The 27,455-nt window shown below is 39.8% G+C and overlaps 1 protein-coding gene across 7 annotated transcripts in view; it reads right to left on the bottom strand.

Annotated features, from left to right (window-relative positions):
- Window positions 1-27,455, bottom strand: part of ITPR2 (inositol 1,4,5-trisphosphate receptor type 2) — a 268,891-nt gene that overhangs the window by 56,285 nt on the left and 185,151 nt on the right. For all 7 annotated transcript variants that reach the window (XM_040594004.1, XM_040594005.1, XM_040594006.1 and 4 more), the window contains 8 exons: window positions 25,241-25,349; window positions 23,387-23,574; window positions 21,909-22,092; window positions 21,057-21,313; window positions 19,892-20,092; window positions 17,828-17,938; window positions 12,794-12,889; window positions 11,472-11,591 (listed from right to left, as the gene is read on the bottom strand). In XM_040594004.1, coding sequence (XP_040449938.1) covers window positions 11,472-11,591; window positions 12,794-12,889; window positions 17,828-17,938; window positions 19,892-20,092; window positions 21,057-21,313; window positions 21,909-22,092; window positions 23,387-23,574; window positions 25,241-25,349 — 1,266 coding nt within the window. The remainder of the gene's footprint in view (window positions 1-11,471; window positions 11,592-12,793; window positions 12,890-17,827; window positions 17,939-19,891; window positions 20,093-21,056; window positions 21,314-21,908; window positions 22,093-23,386; window positions 23,575-25,240; window positions 25,350-27,455) is intronic.

Raw genomic sequence — 27,455 nt, 5'->3', positions numbered from 1 at the left:
ATGGGAAGATAACAAGGAAGTTCAATGGAAAAGAAAAAGAGAGCAGAGTTACTGCAACAAGTCTTCAGAGCATAACAAGGAAGAAGATCCCAGCCACACGCAACTTCTACACAAGGCAGACAAAACACTGTGCCCAAAATAAGACCTTACTGGCATGCTCACCAACACCATACACACCCAGTCTGAGAAAGACTGAAATCAGCACCAGGGCAGCAAGCATAGGGATCTCAAATCCACACAGCAAGAGAACTGTTCACCTTTAAAAGCCACCAACGCTTTATATACATACAAAATACATACATGGCCCTGAGATAAGAGAGCTGTGAATGGCATACCCTTCTCAGGAACTCTTAAAATCCTTTTGCTATCAAGCATTTTACCTTCTAGGTTTCTCTTCTTATTCAGAACAGTGATTCTCTGCAAAACAGCTGTGTACTGCTGTCTAATAAGTGGCTATGAAAGAAAAGGAAGGCTAGCACAAACAAATGAAGGAACTGCTTATGGATCTTATTTTAGGGGCAATATGGCGTGGGGAACCACAGTTTTAAGTATGGGCGTATTTCCTCCTGTAAGCTATAAGACTAGAAGACGACTCACAGTCAGCCTCCCTTTTTCTGGCACCAAGAGTAAAGCAGAAAGTAACTCATGGGTTGATACTTCCAGAATGGGCTCATCCTTTTCTCCAGGGTTTACCCAAACTACATGAAAACCAGTTCAGTCTTTGACCTGAAATGTGAGACTTCCATTGCTACTCCCTCCTCCTGTTTTCCTCCCCTTAAGTCTCGTCTCATACATTTGCACTATAGTGGCCATGGTGCCTTTTGCACACTGTGACCCCTTAAGCTGGTTGCAGTTCACCAACCGAATCTATGATATAACCACCAGCTCTGCTACAGAGGTATGGATTGGAACATGGCCACTGTACATACACTGCGCTTGTAGAGGTTGGGATACGCCACCTACCAATCTTCAGTGGAGCACATTGAAGAGGCTTAAGTTCTCGGTTGCAACTGCGCATCATGGCTCAGCCTCCATGTTTCAAGCCCTCGAGTACGGCCATTATGTGGCCTTCTCAGCTGTTACAACAATAGCAAAGCAAAAAGTCTGTTCATAGCCAATCATATGTGTTGGCATATGTGTATGGCATCCCACCTCTTCAACAAATATTTCGACAACACACAGAAAACCATAACTTGGTCATTCAGGGTCAAAACCATGAGATCAAAGTAGCAAGTAAACAGGTGAAGCTGCAATCTGTCAGATTCACAAAAGGTATGCATTTCCTAATCTCTGCAGGTATCTGATGTATGTACTTTGCAGCATACAAAACAGGGCAGTTATCAAGTGTGGAGATGGACAGGAACTGAGAGATGTCCCCCTTCAGATAATTACAGAAGTGAGATTTTCCAGCTTTTTCAATCATGCTGTTGAATTCTGCCTCACCCTCCAATTAGCAGAGCAAAGTATCTTTTAAACAAAATAATTTAGGGACATAAAAACAGAGAAAAGAGAAAGTAAAATGGTGACTTGCTCTTTCCAACTCTGTTATCGCTACTATTGTCAGAAGAGCACTTTCACCTGGCACCTGTGAAGTAACAGCTCCCAGTGGGAGAGCAAAAGGATAAAAATTTCATCTCTCTCCTCATCAGACATTCACAAATAATGCTGTTTTACCCAACCAGCTAGCAGCTAAATGGTGCTCTGCAGACACACTGCAGAAAGAAAAGACTGGAAAGACCAAGTTCATTTAAGACTACCACAGATCATCATTCATAAAACAAATCCTGAAAATTCTTGCCCATACATAATGGCAGAGAAACCATTTCTTTAACCCCAGGTCGATTAGATGCTTATTCATGTGCAGGTATGAAGGTGTTTTACTCCCGTAAACCTACTGGTGGTCATAAGTAACTGATCACCTTACTTTTGGAGTAGAAAAGCATAATCAGCTGTTAAAACTAAATTTCACAGCTGGACACTCCCAATCAGTAACTCTTAAAGTTGCCTCAGAAAAAGTGCAAGATGGACTTCATTTTCAGTTATCTGCGCTGTGTTTAAATACGTGAAATAAAGAGCACGGCAACTGAGGTAGCTCTCTCTATGTGTAGATTACAAATTCAGATCATGTCTACTCTGGAAAACACTATGATGACTGAGATACCTAATTAAATTATGACATCAGAAGAGATGAGAGTTAAAACTGAGCAACTGTGAGGAACAGACATATTTTGACATTCTGTTTAATGCTCTTCATTTTTGTTAACCTGTAATTACTTCAATGACTACTGAACAATTGAGAGAGATAAAAAGGTATGTCTTTGTTAGAGAAGATGTCCCCCCTGATTTTAATTAAGGTGTAGGATTTCACAATGCAGGTATCTGAGGCCTATTAGAACTGCTCTGATAATATTAAGTAGGACCAGACTTCACTTTCGTAATATTTCCAAGGTTACCATCACTTCCCCTCAAAACAAACAAACAAACAAACAAACAATCAAACAAAGTTCCTCCTAGCTTAGAGTAAAATGTTTGAGTTGTGCTTCAGATATAGGAAAAGAGCACTTTGGTTCATTTGAAGGTCACCTCTAATGGAAAAGCCCCAGCTCTGCCTCCAGAGCAAGCCTTCACCTACACTGGACTACTACAACCCAACACTTTGTGTAACTCAGCTTCCTTAGTAAGGCGAGTTTGCTGCAATCTGCATGAAGGAAGCAGCTACATTACATGCATTTCTGAGCAGACAATGTGTATGCACGGCAGTTGAGGGCAACTGGAAGTGCATTCTGCTTTGAAGAGTGACTCTCTGAAGACGGCACTGTGTGGTTCCACGTTTACTGTCCCTCAATGGCTTCTGCATTGAGTTTACTCGGTTTACAAGTAAAATGACTTTTGATTCTACTTAACACTCCTCCATGCAATCTCCATCTAAAAACTTCCAGTCAAGCCATCCTCTTTTTTGCCCATGTATCATCACTCTTACTGAAGACTGTGAGTGCCAAATGCAAGCGGGGAGCTCCAGGGCAAGAGTACGGTTTGAGGGTGACAGGTCAAGTTCTCTACTCGTATAAATCCGTACTGCTTGCCTACTTTCAGTGGAGGCATTCCCATGTAGACCAGCTGAGGATATGGCTAAATGAAGACCCATTCTTGAAGTGGGAAGCTAAATAACTGCCCTGCTGGTGATACAGAACCAAAAGAGAACTGAAGTCGTTCTCCCCAGCCCGTGTTGCTTCAGATAGCAATAAAAAGGTAGTGTTTATTACTAATACAGGACTGCACATAGAGCCCGAGAGCAGAGAATGTCTTCAACAGTATGTCATTGTCCCACAGCCAATTTTCAGAATAAAACCACAGACTAATGTGAAGATTTCACAACGCAGACATTTGACAAAGAAAGGATATTTCTTCTGGTGTAACGTTTGGTCCCCGACACCAATACAACCTATTTCCCAATGACAGAAAAATCTTGTAAACCACAAAACACAAGGACACAGGATTACAGAAGTTATAGAAGAAGAAACCCACAAAGCAGAAATATTAAGGCCACCTGTGCACTAGTGAAATGCACAGCCACCACAGCCAAACAGGATATATCCCTCATTAACATCACATATAATAAAACACACACATATGTATAACAGACACTTGATCTTACCCTAGAGAAGTAGAACCAGAAAAATGAAAATAAGCTAAAATCTTTGTGGCCAGCCTACAGTAAAAAGCTGTAGCCTGAGTCCTAGCAGCTCTTAGCAGCCTAAGTCAACACGACACCAGAGGGAAAACTGAGGTCCCCACATAGATCCCTATCAAAGTCATGACAGGATCCTGAGGTGAATGCTTCCAAGGAGAAAGGGAGAAAAAGAAAACACTGAAGGACAAGTTGCCAAGGTTTTAACCTGAGACCTAACAACGAAGCGCAAGTTGCCAAGGTTTTAACCTGAGACCTAACAGCAGCCACAGACATTTGTTTAATCTTTCAGGTGCTCATTAGTGTCAAGCCCTTGTGGCAGCTTCCATACTGTCTCTCTATACTGTAGCTGGCTGAATGTAGAGTTATATACCATCCTAATGAGCTGCAAGGAGGGTGATGTGCGTCATTGGCTTCTGTTTCAATCTTGGCAATCTGAGTGTAAAAGCCTCGCAACAGTTTCTGATTCTGCTGACATCTAATTAGCCAGTGTCATTTTGATGCCATAGCCTGTCTCATCGTGGTGATAACTACAAAACAACATGTGGAGCATAAAAGTTCTAGAAGTTGTATCCTTGGCTGCCAGACCTGAAACAAGTCCCCTGACAGTCATGGCTCCTGGGACTGGTTCCCATTAGCCCTTTGTTTTGGCACAGATATCAGCAAGAGTTTCTCTGTTAAAAAGAGAGAAACAAACAAAAAAAACACCCCAAAATCCCAACCACCCAAACCTGCAAACCTCAGGAAAGCCTTACAAAACCCAGTATCCTTTAGCTCAAAAAATTCTACCCGTCCTGCAGAAAGGGAGCATCCTTGTTGCACAAACTCAGCTATTCATCCTGAAGGACAGGTTTATCCTAAAGGATAGAAATATCATCATCTGGCCTCAAAAGGTGGTCCTGTTTATTTATGTATGTACAAAATTTTTCTTCATTTGCCATCGGATGCTTGGGAAGACAATCTCCAATAACACCTGTGAATTGTTGCTTCCTCACATTAGCTGCAAAATTTGAAAATGATCATTGTTACACAAAATGTGACTGATCTATACTTTCACTCAATACAACCAGTGATTCTGGTACAGTACACGACATTTACACCAACAAGCTCAGACCTTTTTGTATTTGGGTCTTTTTTCCAAAATCCTGTTCTCATACATCAAAGACACCACTTTTTTAGAGGATACCAGTCAGAGACGTATAAAACTTTAAATGAACCAAGCCCCATTTTATTCACGGAAGAGAACCGACTCAAATTCTTTGTCAGCAAAACCCAGGCACAACCTAATGTTTTGTAAAGAGAGCCACTTATGGGAGTAACGGGCCACATCTCTGTTTTTGAGCAAAGCATCTTCTTGAGGCAGAGGATGGGCAGAAAGAGGTCAGCAAGCTTACAAAGTCACTGAACCAGTGTGTTCCCCAGAATTCAGCTCTTCTGGAGGATCCTTGCTGGAGCTGAAAGCTGCTTCCCATCTGGATGAGGATAAGCCTACCTTTTAGAGCAAAATGCTCCAGGAACTCACAGCTCCCACAGGGACAAGGAGATCTTTTTTAGGCAAATGTTACGGGTCAGTAATGGCAACACCACCATCACGGATGAAGGTGTTCTTGCAAGACTTTTCCACTTGGCTTCTGTTCATCTGGTTTCCATGGTATAGCCATGATCTTATCACTTCAGCCAGTTAATGCCTACTGCACACAACTGGGGGCTGTAACTGGTTCCACCTGTTCTGTATCCCAAATAGCATTCCAGGTGTTTCTCTGCTGTGTCTTATAGAAAGTGCTTGTCAATGCACAGTATCAATTAATTTCTGCTGCCTTCATCAACATGTTTTTTAAATGGTCAAGTTTCATCCCAAATTTACCCCTGACCACAGTCACACTCACTTCACCCAGAAAACTGTTTTGTCTGCCTGGGACAACCCGGTCAGTTCAGAAAGCTTTGGGTTCTCACACTAAAGGACAAGTTACATGCAGTGGCCCTATCTCACATTTGGAGGCACACATTCACAGTGTTACTTCCTGTGTTCCCCACACATTAAACCATGGAAGATCGATATCCATCATTTTAAGCAAGGTCTTGCCACGGAATCCCTTGACCTGACTTGAATTATACACAAGTGAAGATAAAGGGATAGGTACAAGAATTCACATTTGCTTTACAGTATATGTTTTAATAAATGTATTTTATTTTATTTTATGTACACAAACACAATGGAAAAGGAGGACCAAGGTCTAAGTTCATCTGTCCAAATGTTAAAATACAGCTAAGTGAAGTCAGCAGCTGCTCCAAGCTACAAGACCAAAAATAACTACTCAGAAAAAACTTGTTTTACAGTACCTCCCTCACACACTTGCACCCATTATCTTATGAAAACTCTTCTTGCCTTAACAATTCATAGTACTAGCAGCACAGGAAAGTTTATCTGAAAAATATATGTTAGCATGATCTCTTTAAAAGACTCGGGGAGTACTAATGTGTTCAGTGACTATGCACTTCTTGAATGCACTTCCCAATAAACGCCAATTTTCCTCATTAGTAAAGTATCTGGGATCAACTGAGCATGGGAGGAAACCCAATGTAGCAGTTAAAGCAAAGCACTGGGGATCAAGCAAGCTGTATTTGCTTCCCATGACAGCTAATGACTTGCTGTCTCTACCTGCTTCTGGCTTGGTGTCTTTACTTGTAACAGCAGGCAATACAACCTGCTTTAAGCAAGGGGGAAGCAAAATTACAAAAGCCTTTAACTGTTCCAGAATCATGTAAAAAGGAAGACTAATCCTTAAAAATGTCTGAAACCACTATTATTATTGTCATTTATTTGTTCTGCTCTAGCATACGAGTCCTAGAATGATGCAGTTCTAGGCATAGCATTAATGTGGAAAATAAAGGTGCTCCCAGCCCCTGCTGCACTCAAACTGGATGAAAGATAATGACATGCTAAACAGAAACCCACAAAAACAAAAGGCTTTGTGCTTCTTAGAATTTTACATATTTGAATAGCTAGATTTTTAAAAACTGACTTTAATTTCTCCTTAATGAATTTATCACATCTGTCTCATTATCAAACCACTCCTATTTCAAATGTCAAAAATAGTAACTTTTAAAAAATAGCCTGTACCCCTTGTGTACCTCTACTCCCAAACTATAAATCCATACTATCAATTATTACCACTTCAATCACCTAGTTAGCAAATACTCTTCATGCGTATACACTGATAAGCAATACACTGCATGAAGTAAATATGGCAATAAGACATTAGCTTAAGAAAGTTTCCCAAGTTTGACGAATCTTGAATTATGCTATTAAGGCTGAATGACTTATTTTGTTCAGCTGATTTAAAATTAGCACCAGAGAGGAAGGAGTATGACTTACTCACGATGTCCAATTCTTACAGTATTCTTAGTAGTACCTGCAGCAAAAACCTTACAATTCATAGCAAATCCTACCTCTTTTCCCTCGGTTTATTTTAAGAACTTACAAACAGAACAACACTTCCAACTGTGTTAGTCTACCAGAAGATAGCCTGGTTCAAGCTTGTGTTAGTTTATGCTGTATACCTGCGCTGATATCAAGCGGTATTAATTTCTTCTAACCTCAAGGGGTGGAGGAAACAATTTTTCATTAAGTCTTGGTGCCACCAGGAAATCATATAAATATAAGTAGTTTTGGTACTCTGTTGTGATTTAAATAAGTTTTTAGCTTAACCTCATTAAAAAAACAACCACCCACCTTCTATTTACCTGGAAGTTAGAAAGGTATTGTGGAATTCCAAGACCTACGCTGCTCACCCTCTAGCAAGGCATTTAAGCATACATTTCAAATTGAGCAGTTGAGTAAACATTTTGCTAGTCTGAGAGCACAGAACATGCATCATGAACAGGGTGACACGCTAGGTCAGTACCTCTGTGCTCCTGCAACAGCATTGGGAACCAGACGGAAGAAGTCACAAGGCATTGAAAATCTGAAAATTTTGTTACAGTATTACAATTTCTTCCCTACTCCCCTACCCACTCACATCCTTCTACATCAAGGACATGTCTACACAGCTCTACAGGCAGATGAAAGTGCATTCTTGCCGTGCTGCAAGCTGACTAGAAGCTATGTAAAGTTATTTCACGTTCTTCTAAGCCTCATGAATAAAGCCCCTGCTGAAAGGTACAGTGTATTTAGCTTGTGCTTCATGCCTGATTTAGACAGTTTGCATCTAGCTGAAAAACAGAGAAACACATGCATGCAAACTACAGGAGCCTGTGGTTATAACCAGTGCCTTATCTCACTTCACGGTAAATGTAAAGGGGTCATGAACCTCAGAGAAATACTACTAACTCCAAGAAAGCAAGATATATATTTTTTTTTAAGTTTACAAACTACTGAAATACTTTGTTGTAACTAACAGGTAGCAAGCTCAACCTGTCATCTGAAAGCCAGAGGATTTCTTCAACCTTTTACGATTTGTTTTTTTTTGGTAACCATTTGAAAACTTGATTCTCCAACACTAATGCTTCTGCACATCAGAAGTTAGTAAGTATGAAACCTTTTTTGCTACTGTGTCAAAAGCTTTTGTAATCTGTACAGAGAGATATTACATCAAGTTGAAGTCTCTTTGCAGACAGCCTTACTAACTTTGCAAAACATAGTGTAGCCTGCTTTATCACGATCTTTTAAAAGGATAGCTTGAAAAGAAGAGGTGTAAGAGCTGATGGAACTATCCATAACACACTACTGGCATTTATCTGAGACTACTTTACGAAATCAGCAATGTCAAGTTCAAGGCTTGGCTCTGAGCATGACATTTGAACAGGGCAAAGAAAACAGAATCTCCTCCGTGAATTTTAAAGAGAATTGTGAACGCTCCCTATCTAGCCATAACAGGCTTATTTTTCCAGGATGTGACCTCAAGTACCAGTTTGTGTCACTCCTCCACAAATGGCTGTAGAAGAGTTACGTCTGGACGGAGCCCCCTACCCCAAAGCCAGGCAGCAGAGTGAGGGTGAAGCTCAGGGTAATTCCTCATAGATGAGTCAGTTCTGCTTTCTCTCAGTGGTGCTCCCTCCTCCTCTCTGCTCACAGTATGTCTAATGGCAAAAGTGAGGAGTGGCAGCATCCAATCAGCCTGAAGTCAGTGCAGAGGAAGCAGCACAGCTATGAAACATGGCAGGCTGGAGGAAGACGAAGAAATAAAGGAAAGAAAAGAGAGGACAGAGAAAAAAGTGGAAGAGACATAACTGTGATGACATGGCATATTTAACAGTCAGTGTCTTACCATCATGTCCCAGGCTGCTGTGCCCACAGATCTCTCTGTGCCTCTGTGTGTGTGTGTGTGATGTACAAGTGTGTACGTGCACTTGTCTGTGTGCCTGTGTATGCATTTGGGGTAGGGGTTGGGAGGCTGTAAAAGAGATTTAGTAACAGAAATCTCAGCCTTGCTTGGGACACATTTATAACTTTCTATGCACTGTGGGTCAAACATTTACAAGAATGCCTTTTGCTTCTCGTAAAATCAACCACAGGAAGGGCAAGGAAGGATGTAGTGGTGGCAAAATGCAGAACCCACCATCGCCCTGAAGAGTGCAACGACAAAAACTGAAAGTCTGAGCTCCCCAAAATAAACTGTCTGTGTTTGAAGGCTGTAACAGCACAAAAGAGGAACTCTTGGTCTTGATTCTGCTATTACAGAGGGACCAAAGAGCTGTAACTACAGCAAGTGGTCACAAGCAAGGGTCAGGAAAGTGACTGAAGAGCCACACTGGTTGTAGAAAAAACCAAGTCAGATAAACTGTGAAACTGTAAGGAGCACAGCAAAGAAATATTATGTAAATTGGGCCAGCTAAGCCAAGCGGAAGACCCAGGCACCAAAAAGCCACTTTGACACAGCAAAGCATAAGAGGGTGTTTGGAGAGTGGAGCCAGCAAAGGAACCCAGCAACAATGGTCTTACTGAGGAGGGACTACGCTCATATCCTGCCCATCCCAGGGCGAGCAAAAGGGCACACATGGAAAGAGTTTGGGGTCAAAGATCAGCAGCCTTGTGCCAATAATCATAGCTTTTCATTAGTGGATGAGAGAGAAAGGCCCCAAATTACTTGCCCTTCCATTGCTTTGTTTTGATACAGGCTTTGACATGGGTGCAAAGCTATTGTAAACACACACACGTACTGTGCTACAGAAATGTAAGAAAAGGAAAACAGTCCTTTTTTTTGGTAAAAAGATGGATATTTTTACAGCGTACAGAGCCAATCATGCCATTGAATTCTACAGAACAGGAAGGAGCTCAGTAAATTGCTGTAAAAATAACCAGCCTTATGCAACCAAAATGCCGACTATGGAGCAGGCATTTGGAATAGCTGTGGAGTGGCACTGTGGACCTCCACAGCACCCTGAATATCTATCTAGGGATGGAGCTTAACCTACACCTCAGCTAGCTAGTATACCCTTGGTAGTGACCTCTTTTGTAAAATGATCCCAGAAGTCACTTCATATACACCTTTAGGTCTATATTCTACTTCCCAAAAGTTATTTTCCACTGTTGCAAGTCCTGTTAAGTCATTTAAGACAAACTGTAGGCAGAAAACATAAAATACCAACATTTTGATTTGGCAGGCATTTAAATTTTCATTGTAAGCATTCATACAAGGAGTATATATACATATATATATATATATATATATATATATATAAATTGTCGTACAAGGTTACATATATATATATATATATATATATAAATAGTCGTACAAGGTAAAGAGCTACAAATGCTTTCTAAAAATTCTGTCATCTTCCATGGGCACCTTATGTACAGTCCTACATACAACACAAGAGTAGAACATGGTCCAGCACAACAACAACAACATAATAAGGCTTACTTATTTAAATGTGCTGCAAGCACACAAGCATAACTCAGTAACTGTTTTTGCATTCCTTGCTTGAAAATAACATTGCATAATACTGGTGTAACTATAGATCATTTTCTTTTCTTTTTCCATTGAGTATTCAATTCCTAACAACACTTAATGAGCATAATGAATGTAGAACACACCCTATCCCCATCTGTTTATTTCTTCTTACTTAGTAAAAACATTTTTTAAAAATCTGGTCCTTACATGAGACACCAAATGCTATAATTTATGATATATTGAAGAAATATGTGGTCTTTATTTTTTTAGTTTACAAAATCTTTTCAATGCTCTTAACGTAATTGAAAAATAAACTGATTTTGATATCAACTGCTCTGAAGAACTAATATCCCATTAAATAAAAATCTTTAGTGTACATTCTACCTTTACCAGCAAAAAAGCAAAAGTGATCAGAAAAAGCTTGAGGGCACTACAACATAATTCAAAAGGAGAAAACAATAAAAACACCCCATTGTTCTTATTGGCTAATACATCTAAAATAATGGGAATCTTCGCAATTCAATTCACTTGGTATCATAACTGAAGCTATTATTTAAAATACACCAATAATGATAATGAGATTTAAGATCTGATTGATATAAGCTGTTTACATTAAAAGAAGACAAAGGCAAGTGGACATTAACTGTTTTGCTCTATGTCATTATTTCACACAAGTAGAGCCTACCAAATGCCATGGAGTGCCTATGCATACAGTGAGACTGCTCACTTGTTCTGCTTTCAGCAATTTTCCAGACACAGTCATGTTGTACACAAACATGACCCAGAAATCACCAGAAGGGAAAACTCCCCTTATTGATCAGACAGGTTTTCTGTAGAGATTAACCACATTACACTTTTCTGGAAGCAGTCACACAACAAATGAGACATACCTGATGTGCCAAAATGTAGATATTATGGCCAACATCTTTTGGGGAGATGCCATCATCTCCATTCTCCTCCTCATGGTCACATTCGAGGCCTTGGTTATACGCGTTCTTCATCACATCCACCTATAACACAAACCCAACGAGGGAAAAATGAAATACATGTCATTCTTGGGGAAAAAGCACACTGTGTTTGAACACACTGTTTTGTTCAGCTCAAGCCTGGATGGGTGCCCTGCAGTTCCGCAAGAAGATCGAGCAGTGGGAAAAACACTTTCTATATCAAGACAAGCTTGGAGTATTTACGAAGCTCCAAACTGCTGCCTTTCTTATCATCAAAACTGCCACCATGAGAAAGAAACAGGAAGACTGAGCCTTTGTCAGCAGGTATTTTCACAAATGCTTTTAAAAGGGGATCTACAGATATGGCAGGTAGTGCTATGAAGCACTTCGAGTGCAGCCAGGATCTCCCTATGGATAGAGCAGGTTGCAGCATCACTCAGCATTCTCCACACAATTTAACAGAAAAAAAAATACCTAAACCAAACAGAAAGGAAGATATGGATTTGGGCAGGGTGCTGGGGAAATTCCAAAATATTCAGAAGTCTCCTACAGCACCAATGTGGGGGAAATCCTCTCCTCCCCACGCAGGGCCTGATCCTGCAGTTGCACCTTAGGGATGGCCTCATCCTGCTGACATGCTACGTTAGCGATCATGCCCCAAAACCAGCAGGCCACCAGGCTCTGTCTAAGGGCAGGGCTGATGCCCACAGATCCCCCACAAACCATTGTTTCAGTCACTTCTGTTACATGGTCAACTGGATTTGAAGTAATTTCTCCAGATTTCCAACCTATTTACGACTCTTGAAGACCTACACAAGCAACATGGTTGTTCCAAATACAGCAACAACTGTTTATATCTCTTGTTCATGAGACATATATATAAAAAACATACATGTATGTAAAATATCTATATTATATGTCTACACACACGTTTCTGTTAGCACTGTTTCACAAACTGTACAAGCTTAATTTGCCAGCCCCTGACGAAGTGTACTTTGAAGACAGTCTACCAGAGTATGATAATTTAGTTAGGAAACAATTACAGAAAAGTGCTTGGAACGGATAAAAATAATGAAGTCGTAAAGACTGAAATCATGCATGCTTGATCCTTTTAAAGTACTTTTTGTGAATTAGTACTATCCTGATACATTGTGTCACCATATGCTGCCAACACTTTTCAGCTTAGACGCAGGTCATTTTTAAAATGTTTTAATGACAGATTTTTTTCAGCCAAAAGATTTATGAATATTCAGAAGTTTTCTCACCAGTTCCCTTGGTCTCATGTTGAAAAGGATTCTTTCCGCATTCTCACTGTCGTGCCTACTTTCCATAATAGCCAGCAAAAGCTTGGAGGCATTGTTCTGGAGATACAAAACCAAGTTAATGCAAATTTTAAATCTATTTCATGGATTAACGACCCTTGCATTTGTTTTAATTGAGATTACGAGGACCACTTTTTTAGCGGGTAAGATTTTAAACTACTTGCATCTTTTATTTTACTGACATATTTAATAGGGTTTTTCTCCCATTTTAATGTCAGCGTACCATAAGGCTAACTAACCTTGCACACTACATTGGAAGAAGCATTTGAAATACAGAAAAATATAGAAATATATAGAAAAATACAGAAAAATATTCAGCTTAAACACCTTGCTCTACATTGTGCACAAGAAAGGGTATTAGATTTCCTTTTCACATTGCCCACCTAGCAATTCTTGCTGTGGCTTTCTGTTAAAACATACTCAACAGAGGTAGTTACAAAACGTATTACACAAAAGACTTCATCGCTCAGGCAGGTTTCCTTCCCCTTTGGTTTTTATAAAGTCCGACTGATTATTATTTCAAAGGTTATAAAAAAAACTGTTTTCATACATTCCTGGAATTTTGTTTCACTACCAAATATTCTTGGGGGAACATACAAAGACATACTTTACTTTGTCAACCGGCTTCTTTTCACAGAGACCTCTCCCAAGGATTAAACAGCACGAGCTTTAGCAGCAGTAACCCAGTAGTGCCTTAGACTTCAGAGGCCTGTCTGCCTGCCAGTTAAATCAGCCGTGAACAGGAGAGGAAGAATGGTTTTGGAGGTTTGGTCGCTTTCTGGCAGAGCACGGTTCCCTTGGTTCACCTGCTGCAGTGTCCCCTCATCATCTGCCACTGTCGACCGAGCTGCTGGAGGCAGACTGCAGCTCTGTCATACAGGTAGGGGCCCGTAAAACTCTCGACCCACCATACAACCTTGTTCTCAGCTGCTTATTGCCAGACGTCAGCAATTCAAACTGAAATTCGTCACAGCAAGGCTGTGCCTCAGACAATTAGTATGGGCAGTTTTGGTGGACAAGGGTTCAGATGTTTTGGGGATTGAGGCAAAAGGGAAGATACTCTCTACATGATCAAGCAACTTCTGTTGTAAGCATCGTTTGTATCTCCAAGTTTTGATAGCAGAGCTGAAAAACTAGAGCACTAGAGGCCAAGATAACACAATCATGCAAATTGTAGTCCCCAGGAAAGCCAGCCAAATTTGTCCAACCCAAAAGCATTTATAAAATTACAATTTGAATACCATACTGTAGAAACTTGCTAGTTTCATAGCTAAAGGCCCAGAGTTTCTTCTTGGTGGGCACAGAATCACAAAAGCATGCAGGCTGGATCACACAACCACACATTTGAGGCTGTCCTCTGGACTAATCTTTCAGCAGTCCCACCTCCTGCCCAAAGCAGGGTGGCTCAGGGCTGTGTCAAGCTGAGGTCTTAGCATCTTGAACTGGAGGACTGTAGGATGAGAAGTCAGCTGCAAAAGGAATGGGTAGATGGAAAGAGGGTAGATTAACAGAATGAGGATTTATACATGACAAGGGAACTAGGACCTTCTGAGAGATGAGACTGGGAATCGAGTGAGAAGTCAGAAGACTTGGCCTGGACTTGCCAACACAAGAATGAGATAAGGACCAAAAAATAACAGATGAGAAGAAAAGACCAGACTGAGACTGGCTGAAGGAGAACAAGACTCCATATGAACTTTTCAATAGCTCTCCTTTCATTTTGCTCCAAAATCAAACCAGGACCACCCACTAGAAAGGTCTAGTCTGACTCTTTACCTTGCAGCCTACACTGCAGAAGTTTAACATGCACAGGGAATGAGATCAGATGGAGGGAAAGGATAGCATTAAGTAGGATTAAAATAATTAGGATTAAACTCCTAGCAGGGTGCTGCTCTGAAGAACTGGATGATTCCTTTTCTGCTGCAGTTTTTCCTTGCAGTTGTAACCAAGTCAGTTGTGGTAACACCGGCAGGATCTCAAACTGAGGATGAGTGAAGGGGACAAGACAGGCTGCCAAACAGCTTGAGAAGGAAGGAGAGGAAACAAAGGAGGAAAGCACCAGTCTACTTGCTCATGGGTGAGGAGGACTTTGAAGCTATTTCCCAGTGCAGACAATCCTGGGGATGGAGAGAAGCCTGCTGCAGCTTCCAGGAAGCGAGGAAAGGTAAAGGGTGGGGTGGATAGGATTTTGCATCATCAACAGCCAGCTTCTTGCTACTGAATCAGCAGAAGTGGCATACCATAGCCTAGAATTACAGCAGGCAGGCACATCCTCCAGGTTTTTTTGTCTCTGATCATGTGCCCCTGACATTGAGATGCTCATTTGGCATTGTGCTCCTCATTTTCTGCATGCTTTGAGGCCCTAGGATCTGATTTCCATCCCCAGATAGCAATGAGGAAAAGAGGTCCGTTACTTGGAAAATACAGCATAAAGTTCTTCATAACACATTAGTACCATGAAAAATCATTTCCCAGGTACTACAAACAGGACAGTCCAAAATACTTCGGTCCTTCATTTCTTTTTACCTGGGTTCCCACCTCATCTCCTCATAAAAATTTTGGAAAAATAAATTAATGTGTGAAGCAACTACATACAGCAGAGTAAGGTGCTATGAGAAAAGCCAACAAGACACTCGTATTAGACTCCATCTATCCTTAGACTGACAATGTCTCTTCATCCCGCCACTACACAGAGTGGCAGGTATTGAGGTCATACTGTGTGCCAGGGCTTAAACAGCAGTCAGTAAGAGAGGCCAGGGGGTCATACTCAAAACAACAAGAGGCAGAACAGAACATTTGCCATCTGTGCACTCAGTGAACACTGTCTACCCTGCTCACTAAAAGATTTGGGAGTCCAGTGGAAAATACAAGCCATGAAGATGTAATTAAATACCACATCACAAACTATGTGCAAAACAAGCTAAATTAAGATGACATGGGAAAATACAATTCTGCATTGCCTTTGCTTTGGTTGCAGGGTATGAGTTCAACATATAATGTTCCCTGAAAACAGCGTCTGAGCTTGTTTGGATGTGTAAGCGTGTGGGCCTATATACTTTGCATTTTGTATTTTCACTGCAAAATTTATGTATTTGCAACTCCAGAGCTGCCTATGAACACTGACAGATTGTCAATGTTAAACATTACCTGGTAAACTCAGTGTTATATTATTTTTATGTATTGCCACTCAAAATATAAAACAGTAACTTCTTAGTTTGGACCTAATTCTTGACATCACATCTGACCCAGCACTGTGTCTAGTTCTTGGGTCCCCGGTGCAAGAAAGATATGGATGTACTGAAATTAATCCAGGAAAGAGCCAGAAAAATGACTAAGGGCATGGAGCATATTTCATATAAGGAGTGGCTGAGAGTTGAGACTCGTCACCCTGGGGTAGTGAGGGATCAAAGGGAACGTATCAACATGTATAAATGCCTGATGGGAGGGAATAAAGAAGAGGGAGCCAGACTCCTCTCAGCAATGCCAGTGAGAGGACAGGAGGCAACAGACACAAATTAAAACACACAAAATTCTATCTAAACACAAAACCCACTTTTTTACTGTGATAGTGATCAAACACTGGAATAGGTTGCCCAGGTGGGCTGTAGCATCTCCAGCTGCAGAGATATTCAGCCAGCCATGGTCCTGGGAAACCTGCTCTAGCTTGAGCTGGACGGTTGGACAAGATGATCGCAAGATGTCTGTTCTAACCCAAATGACTCTGCAGTTCTGTAAAATCAGAATAATTTCCACAGTTTGAACCTCTGGTATCACTCACCCCTATTTTTGCTGTTTAATTAAGAGTAAGGCACGTATAGCCTCCTGTGAACTGGTCCTTGCAGTGATGTCTCTAAACTTAATTTTTGGTTACTACACAGAAAAGATGTTCTACAAGCACTTGCTACTTTCAAGATAATGGCAAATCAAAATGGAACTGGAGTGAATGCAGCTAAGTCTTTACAAGATTGAAATTTGGACTTCAAAAGAAATGTCTGCATGTTCAAAGTTAAATGCCTGCTTAAGTGTTTTGCTTGAGGGGGGCTTGAATTACATTGTCATTCACAAATGTAATTAGTTATTAAAATCATGTGTAAAGCACTGTTGATTCAAAGTTTCATTGTACACAATATATAGCTATATTAATTATTTTATTAGACATCCATAACACTGTCAGTATGATGCAATGCAGCTACCACCAAGTATTTGCTGGTTTTGGGGAGGAAACAGACCATATGCAGTGGAAATACTTCATTCAGAAGGCAAGAAAAGGCAATAACCCAAGGCTCCTCCTGGGCAAATCCTACCCTGCTCGGCAGGCAGTACAGCTGCAGAGCTCCCCTCTGCACGCAATGGCACACAGACTGAAGGAACTTACCTATGAGCCTATCCAAGTCTTCACAGAACACAAAACAAAATTAAAAGCCCTCACAATCTACTGTTCACCCTCCCATTCTACATTTTGTCCTCCCCCTCAGAGGACACTGAGAAGGGAAATAAAATACAACATTTTAACCTTGTTTTCAACTTTATTTGACATTGCAGGTCACCTGTTATATTATTCTTTTTTCACAACATCTCCTTCTCAGGTAATTTTTTAAGAGTTCAGTATATACTAAGGATGCCTGACTTGTCACATGTCTGTACAGTGCTGCTGTTTATCAATCCTGTGAGATTTTATGCCCACAATATAGACACTTCATGTTACCTATGTTGTGTCAGTTTGATAGGGTTTTTTTTTTTAAAAGAAAGCTGGGGGCATACTCACAAACACAACCATGGGTCAAAAGGCCTGTGGTAGAGGGCCTGATAAAGATTCAGAAGAAGAGCTGAATTCATTTGCAACATTTGTTTTCAAAGGCTGTTGAGTATATTATGCTACGGTAAGATTAAGTAAATGTCAGGTTGCCTAGAGCTCTTGCATAGGTATGTCTTCTACTATTACTCAAATTTAAATAAACAAATTTAAATTTACTGTACCTTTAGCTGAAGCACCAAGTCCATGCAGTATTTGCCAAGAGGATTTATGTCATTCAAGATGAGTGCAATTATAATATCAATCCCATTTGATTCATGGGTGGCTATGCAAGTCTGCAAAATAAGAGAACAGAAGGCGGGGGCGGGGGGGGGGCACAGGCAGAGGAAAGGGAGGGAATGAAGGGGGGAAAGAGGGAGACAGGATGGGCAGGGGGAGGGAGAGAGAGAATATGCACCTTAGCAAATTTCCAAAACAAGGACCCAGAACATGAAAGACCTTGTAACAGCAATGAACCTCCCAGCCAAAGCAGAGCAGCCTGAAAATGTGCCACAAGAGATGCTGGGGTGACTTGTATAGTACAGAACTGACCCCAACACTGCCAGTAGGGAAGTACACAACTGCAAAAAGGGTGGTGCAAGCTAAAATATGCTTGTAGTGAATGATGCAGGATTTGGCACCAAGTGGTACAAGTTACAGACAGCAGCCCACAGCAGTACTGCCAGACTGAGATGCATACACATGCAGAGACATAAAAGACATGCTCGAATGCAGGCACAATCAAATTTGCACACTCAAATTCTTGATTTGCATTCAGCAACCAGTATTAATATCGTTGTTATAGCATGAATTGTTCACAAAGACTAAGGTTCTTCACATGCACCTGGGCAAGTCCTGCATAAAAGACCGTTTCTGGACATGGAATTCAAAACTGTAACTATGATGAACAGAAGTTCCCAAACGCCTTTATAGGTGGATTCCTGGACCTTCTAAGCCTTGTCGGCAAGTGTCAGCTATACAAAAGCCTATGGTATTTTTTCTTCTAGCACAATAGGAAAGGAGTTTTCCAGAAAGACAGAGAGAGGGAAAAAATGAATGTGGAGCATTTGCCTCTGAAACGCACTGTATTAGACTTGCAGTTGGTATAAACAAGTGCAACTCCAATCCTGAGTGACTTCCCAGCAGGTAGGTCTAAGTAATAAGGTGTAACTAATCATTCCCTTCCACTATCAGTGTTCCTCCAGTGCTCCTCAAGTAAACTTGTTGGAGAACATGTTAACTTGAAACGTGGTTTTTTTCATCTCCAGTCCAGTGATTATTCTTTTTTTTACAGACGTTTTTCCCATTCATTAGTGAATTAAATATGACTGTTTAAAAATTAGTCCACTAAAGGACTTTTTTGTTTGTTTATTTTTAAATTATTAAGTAAAGGCAGTTGGTTACCAGCAATGGCAATAATAGCACTTTACACTTCATTTGTGCACATTAATGAAGTAGCATTAATACTGCATGTATTTCTTCAGCTACTTCTAGTATCAAGAATAGATTGCCTCTGTAATTTTGCTCACCACAATTTTTCCATTGCTAATCCACAGCAAAAATTCTGCAATTTCATCCACTTTGATAACTTCACTACAGTTCTCTTCAGACCAAATATAGCAGCACAGAACTACATTCTTTACCTTTCTATACTGCCTCAGCATGGCACTGAAGAGACCAAAATTCACAGCTATATGACTTAAAAAGACTGCATCAAGCAAGGCACAGAAGATCAGAAGCACGGTCTTTAGTCTCATCCACTTCATTACTGATACTATAATTAAGATGCTGCTAGGTAGTATAGCAGGATAGTAAGTTAAACTTTGTGGCAGTTATGTGAATTAAGGAAATTAAGTGTTAGCAACCTATATAAAAAACAGTAAAGGCAAAATGTATGAAAATGAAGAAAACAAGATTGTGTTTGCAATGTACTTCCGAAACTGTGACTCAAAATCCAGTCTCATAAAGTGAGGTTTAAGCCACAGACCCACTGACATAAGACATTAAACTCCCTCCAAAAGGACTGGAAACCCTCCACATAAGAAGACATACTACAGGAAGAGTCCATTTTGAGTTCTGACTCAAAGGGATTGCTGAGGCCTTATGAAAGCTTGAAATGTGTTAAGTCTAGTCATAGCAGTTGCAAGTGGAATGTGCGTTATTAAAAACACTGAATAGTTTATGATAAGCACACAGATACCATACATTCAGGTATACTCTTCTGCATCCAGAAGTTATTTGAGTCCTACCTGGTTTTCATGGCATGGACCTTGGCAATACTCAGTCAAACTTTCCAGCGTCTGGTTCACAAGAGCCACGTTCCTCTCATTGATGTAAAGCCCCAGTAAGCCCAGCCCACCTGTCGTGCTTCCACAGATACAGTCCAAAAACTGAAGGGTCTCGCAAACAAGGTTGTAATTTGTTTTATTGTTCTGATGTCTTAAAAAATTCTGGTGGATGGAGAAAAGGAACACACACACACAAAAAAAAAAAACAAAACAAAACAAAACAAAACAAAACAAAAAAAAAAAAAAAAGAAAAGAAAGAGTTAGAGTCAAGTCAAATACAGTCTTTTTTTCATTAAATATTGAACGGTACAATTTACAACCATACAACCGCTGTACCTTAGGTACTGAAGTACACTGCACTGTAGAAAATATATTAGGCCTTCATGCAGCAATTGAGAACTATTATCCGATTAAATCAGTAGAGAAAGGAGGGCTTAAGAAAGTGAACTTTGAAAACATGTGCATTGGCCTTAAATGTCTTGTATATGTCCTGGATACCTGCCTCCATCCATCTACTACGACTTCTCTTGAAAGCTTCTTGCCCCACAGATGAGCAGGTGTGGTTGCCACATTACGACTGCTCCTTGGCAGTGTCAGTGCAAAATAATAGCTTAGCTCAAACCACTCCCAACACTGCTTTAAAGGAGGCTGCTGGACATGGCACTGAGGTATATCCGCAGAAAATTCATTTAGCAAAGGTTGCTATGGGGACAGTAATTTCTACCAGAGGAACTGATAGCAGGGATACACATAGCATCTTAAAGCCTTCAATCTTAATACCTAGGGAAAAGAGCAGTACCCAAACCTTGCCCAGAAACTTCCTGTGGTCTTCACGCCTGTGGTAAGTGATCCACCATTTGCGCACAGAAAATGTACTAACAGGGACATTTAGATACTTCTCAATTCCATGTACCTATGCTGCAGTCCCCAAGCAATTCTGAGGACACAAACATGAGCTCAACCACAGCAAGCAAGTGGTTCTTGAAGAGTTATTTTATTCCTTGGACCAAAAGAAGAACATTTTAGACACCCCTACCCTGTAACAGGAGGCAGACACAGGCATGTTTTTCTTATGAAGTTCCAGCTCCTGTAATACTTCTTTTGGAGCTCAGCAAAAAGACTTTACCTGGAGCTCTCGGTTGTGGTTCTCGCACAGCAGCTGAAGAAATCTCAGTATTGGCTGCATGATTGCAATGGCAGGGCTCATGATTGCTTCTTCTGCGGACTTCTCTTCTGCATTTGCAGCATCTGCCCCTGAACCCATAAGATCTATTTCTGGGTCCATTTCTCTTCTATACACTGAGTAAGCCTTGGATGTTGCAGAAGATGCTTCGGTTAACTGTCCTTTCATACCCTCTTTCAGATGCAGGGTTGAGTCCTTTACTGAAAAGAAGATAATTTTCCCTCATTTTTAAACTCTTTCTCCTCATTTAATTAAACAATAAGAAAACAATAATAATGAATGCAACTTTTTCTTTGTTGGTGCCTAATTTTTCGAAGACCTCTAGGCAACTTACAGAGAGTATCAAAGCAACATTCATGCAGGGATAGCATGTTCCAAATAAACCACAAACCAGAGTGAAACAGAACATTAAAACAAAAAGCCCTACTATTTCTCTCCCATATACAATAAATGATGAGAACAATAGAAGGACCACAGGGTGGGAAATCAGTTCCTGTGCTTGCTCTTGTGAAATATTCCTATTAGCAGCAGCCTCTACTACTGCTTCTCTAAAAATATGGTTCTATATCTTCTACTGGTGTAAACTGGCATAGCTTCACTAATTTCGACAAAGCTAATTCCTTGTAACTGGCTTAAAAGATGGCCTATAGAGGAAAACAGTCAAAAGATGCAAATGATTAATAGCAATGATTAATAGTAAAGCTTATTGATCAACTTAACATAGTATCAGTGGTGCAGTACATGCAGTTTGAATATAATGCACTTCTCGCCTCTTTTACATGGGTGCCTCCTTACCTCTCTTTTTGGGAACAGAGATGGTTAGGTCACTATCATCATCTTTCTTTTTGCTCCCCAAATCAATAGTGTTCACTGTCACTGTCGATCGTATCTCCTGCTGAGCAGCTTTCATGCGGTCATAGAGGACTTTAAAGAATTTTTCTGACTTTTTTTGCTCCTTCAGTTGCTGGTAAGTTGAATACTGCAAAAAATATATTCTTTAGGTATCAGTCTTCTAAGGAAGAGGAAATCCAAAAATACACTATTTTTTGTGAAACAAATGATGAATAATTACTTCACTTACACAGAACAAATGTTGGCCACTGCCTGGCCAGTTCTTTCACAAAGTGATATACAAGGCTGGTAACAAAGATTGATGATAACATTTTTGAATTTGGATAAAATGGTGAACACTGCTATTTGCAACCTTTAAAATGTCACAATATTACACTTAAAGTTAAATTACTTTGTGACACTCTCCATTTCTCCAGGCATTCCAGAGTTATAATATTCCATCTACAAATAATAGTGAAAAGTAATTGTTATTATGTAACAACAAGAGGAAGCATGAAGCATCTAATGAGTACTGTTATAGTTTAGACTATATACATTTTTTTATGCTTCACACAGAATTGGAATTAATATTTTAGGTTATTAAGTCCAGTCCCTTACTATTACTGTCAAGCAAACTGAGTACCACTTTCAACAGTTTACAAACTCTGTCTTAAAGTAAAAGCTTTTTACAGCCCCTAACAATTACTTTTAGACAGCCGCAACAAAATTTCACTGCATTAATGTTTTCTGGATGCTCTCTAAGGGTCACAGACTGTGTTATCTTTTTTACAGGATAGGATTCCTCTCATTTAACTTGTATAGTCCTGCAATGAGGTGTAAGTTGGTTATTTATGCTCCCTTCACAGGCAATGATGAAGTATAGGGAAATGCAGGGAGTGATTCACACCATCTCTCCTCTCTTATGATAACCGTGGATCATAGAGTAAGAATAAACAACCACCTTACTTGACTAAAGTTGGGTGAGACGGATACCATTCACAAAAATGAGAATATGTAGTTTAAAGCAGTTATTTTCTATGGACTGGGATATTTGTCTTCTCAAATTCCCAATTTTCTCTCTTTAGAGATTCTGATAAATGTCCCTAAACATTTCCAGAAAATAACTTAATTTTATTGTTATTATAAACTCGAAAGTATTGTAAATTTTAATTACAATTAAGAGACTGGAGACAATGCTTATATGGCAACGGCCCCATTAAAAGAAGCACTGTGCTATACAGAAAGGGACAGTTGAAAAATGTTTTCTTCTATTGAAAAGTACACACTATGAGATAAGTAACAGGGCATATTTACATTTGTATTATAGATATACATATTAGAGTGATACATGTTTCACAGAACTCACAGCAAAAAGGCTCTTTTTGTCTCCAGACTACATGCATTTGAAAATCAATATGTGAACAAGCAAATGAAATAAATACCTGTGTTTGTGTATTTCCACCTTCAAGCAACGCAATACCAAGCAAAATGCCTTCTGAGAAAATTCTGTCATTTTTGGTGTTTACTATAACATCTATGACTAGTTCTGATGCACCTTCTTTATCCAGAAGGCACTGAATATCAAACATGGTTACCCCAGACTTATCTGAGTCTTGTCCTGAAAATCCACCTGCAAATTAGACAAACAAATACCTTTCATTTTTGGTTCACTTATGTATATAAAAATGAATTTATTAGTAATAATAATTTGTCTCATACACACAGTAGCAATAGGAATAAATTTAATTTAAAACTTCTGTTTCAAGCAAAATTTCCCTTGATACCAACAAGATTTTTGTGTGAAATGGCAATGTTGGGTTCTGAGAGTAAGAAATAAAACAAAACCCCAAACCATTGTTCTGTCTTGACATTGAGATAATAAAGAAGTTGGAAATTACACTGACTAGTCCACAAACCCCCTTTTTTAAGTCTACTCCTGCATATGCTGAACTATGTGTATGTTCAGTGCTCTGAGACCACTTTTAAATCTGCTTTTCAATCTCAGGCCTAATCTATACAAAGATTGTGTCCTGGTGAATTCACTCCGGTTACGGCTAAGTCTTTCAAGCTAAATGCTTTTGCCAATAGAACTCCTAGACCATTAACATCACAATGACTTTCTTTAGGAACAGAAACGTGAATTAATCCAAATTAAAGGTGTGGTTTTAAGGAATTTTGTTAAATCATATAGTTCATTAAATCAACCATCTTTTATTATCACAGATTATCATCTTTCCTGCTATACTTATGTTTATATAGATGTAACTGCATCTACTTAATTAGAAAAAATATAGTACTACTTTAATCACTCAGTACTGCTTTGATTAAACCAGTTAAAGTGGTTCAGACTTTGTTCCTGATGAAGCCATACACACACACACATATATATACACACACAAACTTTTTAGAGACAGAACTAAAAAACCAGTAAATCTTTACTCTCCTGTGTGTTAGGGAGCAAAATTTGGTGTCCAGGATATTAAGACTGTAAACATTTCCAGTGTCTACACTGAAATAGTCAAGGAGGATCAGCTGGGTAATATTTGGAAATGTCCACAAATCTGGGCATGCCTTTAATATAGGCTGAAAATGCAATGACCTGGCTCTGTATCTAGCTTCTGTCTCATTTCCTATGACATACACTATTTTGGGTTTTCTTAGAAATCACTCTACAGTAATTTCCCATGGCTTCTGTAACAGGATCATACAAAAAGTTAGGTTATAAGGGACCTACACAGATCATCTACTGAAACTTTCTGCTTGTGGTAGTTAACAGCAGGTTCATCAGAGTCTGTCTGGTAAAGTTCTAACTACAACTCACACATTCTACAGCCCCCTGGGGAAATCTGTCCCACTGCCTAACCAGGATCTTTGTGAGAAGCTTTTCCTTGCATCTTATTTTTTTCATGTATCAATAAAGGATCTGGAATTTAAAAAAAAATATTTAATTTCCAGAAACAGCAACATCTTTGTTCACATGTTTTGTGCTTTGCTGAATTTCTGGATGTGAATTTACCAGCAAATTAAAATGGTGTTACCAGTTGGACACACATTGAATGACTGGTTGGGGGGCATGGGGAAAGTCCCTACTTTGGTACCACCAAATGCACACCAGCCATCTGAGACAAGTGCATGCAACTTAAAAATAGGAAAAGTCTGATACTACCTCCCCTCTCACTGGTTAGAAAATGAGTTTGATTTATTTACCAGCTGAATCCCTGGAGCACTTCCAATGTGCCTATTAGAAAAATGGTGCTGCTAATTTTGTTCTCTTTAAATGATCTGTGTTGATTTACCTCCCACTTGTGCAGTTTTGCTGTAGCTGGCAGACAGAGGCCCAGTCATACCACTTCCATATTCTCCTTTAAAGTAGCGATATAGCAGTATTTTCCTTAAAGTGTTGCCCTTTAAAAGAAAGATAAAAATAGAAGAAATTAAGACTTCTGGCCAATTTCCTTTGTTTGAAAAGCAAGCTGTTTAACATAGATACATAATTTATTAGGTCTTTGCATTATAATTAGTAAGCATACAAATAGTAAAGTTGTCCAAAAACCAAACATCTAATGGTCTTACCCAACAAATCTCATGGGAAGAATTCTAGAATACTGTTGTATAAACTTTCTTTCAAGTTTATTTTAAACTTATTGATTGTAAATAAACTAACTCCACCTCAATAATTCTTATTGGCTATCTGTAAGATGTGTATATTGAAATAAATTTTACAGAGTCAATGCTGTGCAGTCAGTGTGTCTGTGCCCTACCCCACCATGGCAGCACTTTCTTCCTATTTTCTGAAGCTAAGTAGTATCACTCCCTTTTCTCTGATCTCAGATAATCCAGCTGATCACCTGAAAGAAGCCACATCACATGAAATATTAAAACAGTGATATGACATTTGATAGAACAGCTTAAAACACATTCTCTGTATCTCCTTGCTCCTTTACTTCCAAAACCACAACCAGTCAAAATTTGCATGCAGCTCTCTGAAGATCTTCCCTTTCATTTTGCTTATGTTCTGCAACATAAGACATGTTGAATTAAGAGTCGGGAGGAGCAATTACTTGGCATTTTTATTTTGTCTTCAGTCTCTTGGGAACACCTGCAGTCAATACTTAGCTTTACAGAGGCAGGAGGTGGCACAACTAAAGGTGAATGCGTAACCTAAGATTTTATAAAGAAAAGAGTATGGCAAGGTCTCTGATGATTACCACAGAAGGGGTAAAATTGTTCATTTCAACAGCTTGCCAGTAAAATGGGATAACTTCTCCCTTACTTTTACTCACCTACTGGTTTTAATGAAAAATGGTTCTTATAAATATGTGCATCACAAGCATTCTCAGTACTTACCAGCTCACCAGCGCCTGCTCGTTAGTGCAGCAGTCAACTTTTCAATTGAAACATCTCTGTGGCCACCACAGACAGCAAGCAGTGGGGAAGCAAGACCCAGACACACCTCAAGCAGCACTACCCATGCTCCCATGGTTAATTTAGCATTATTTCCAAGAGTAACCACATGCCACAGTGGGGCTTCTCCGCTTCATGGACCTCAAAGCCAATGGGCTTGTCCACCTCAAACAAGTGCCAGAACGCAGTACTCGGTATGTGTAGCCTGGCAACACAGAACTACCATCCTTTCTTCCATTTTGATGTTTTAATTTGGTAATAGTCTATACAGAGTTCCCTCAAACAGCCAAGAAAAGGACAAGGCCTACAGTAAAATATCAAAAGCTATAAATACAATACCTGCAAGAAAAATAAAAAGCATCACCTACACATCTGTGGTGCCAGGGAATTTATTAGGTAGATTTTCCAGGTGAGCTTAAGCCAGTGTGCTCTAGACTACACAGGAAGACAAAGAACCAGAAGTCTCTGAGGATCACACACAGAGACAGATTCCTCTTCAGCCTAGTTTGTGATGGGGTTTAACCCTGCATGCATGGACAAGGTACACTAACCAAGCTCATAACAGATTTTGAGACGGCGAAGGGCACCAGCTCTTCCTTCTCAACATCCTGTCTCTAGCTGCGAGCAACTCCGGTGTCTTAGAGGGAAGTGAACCTCATTTTCCTCATCTCCTGAAGAAGACATACATACTATTGAAGAGAAAAAAGTCCCCACCAGAATTGATAAAGATGTACTAAGAACCAGGATAAAGTCCTTTTTCAAACTCTCTCAGGCATATATAGCACAGAATCGTAAAATCGTATCACACAAATAGGATCATAGAGCAGAAACCCTTCCTAACTCCAGACTAGGACCTCATCCAGAATGGGCACTGCGTTGAGACAAGATCTTTTAATCAGAAAGGCTGGCATTTGCCATACCACTTGATTAACACTCAGCCTGAGGCAACATCCTCAACCAGCAATCTATGCAGCCTGTTGATGACTAACAGAGCACCGTGGTAAATTATATAAACAGTCACAGTGCAGTCACGGGAAGAAACAGCAAAATCCATCTATATATAGTTAAGAACAATACCCGTGGTCACAAGCTTTGTTGTTCAATCAA

Source organism: Falco naumanni, chromosome 5, assembly GCF_017639655.2.
Source record: "Falco naumanni isolate bFalNau1 chromosome 5, bFalNau1.pat, whole genome shotgun sequence".
Classification (NCBI taxonomy): Eukaryota; Metazoa; Chordata; class Aves; order Falconiformes; family Falconidae; genus Falco; species Falco naumanni.
The sequence above is the reverse complement of the archived record's forward strand: the minus strand, read 5'-3'. Positions and strand labels throughout refer to the sequence as shown.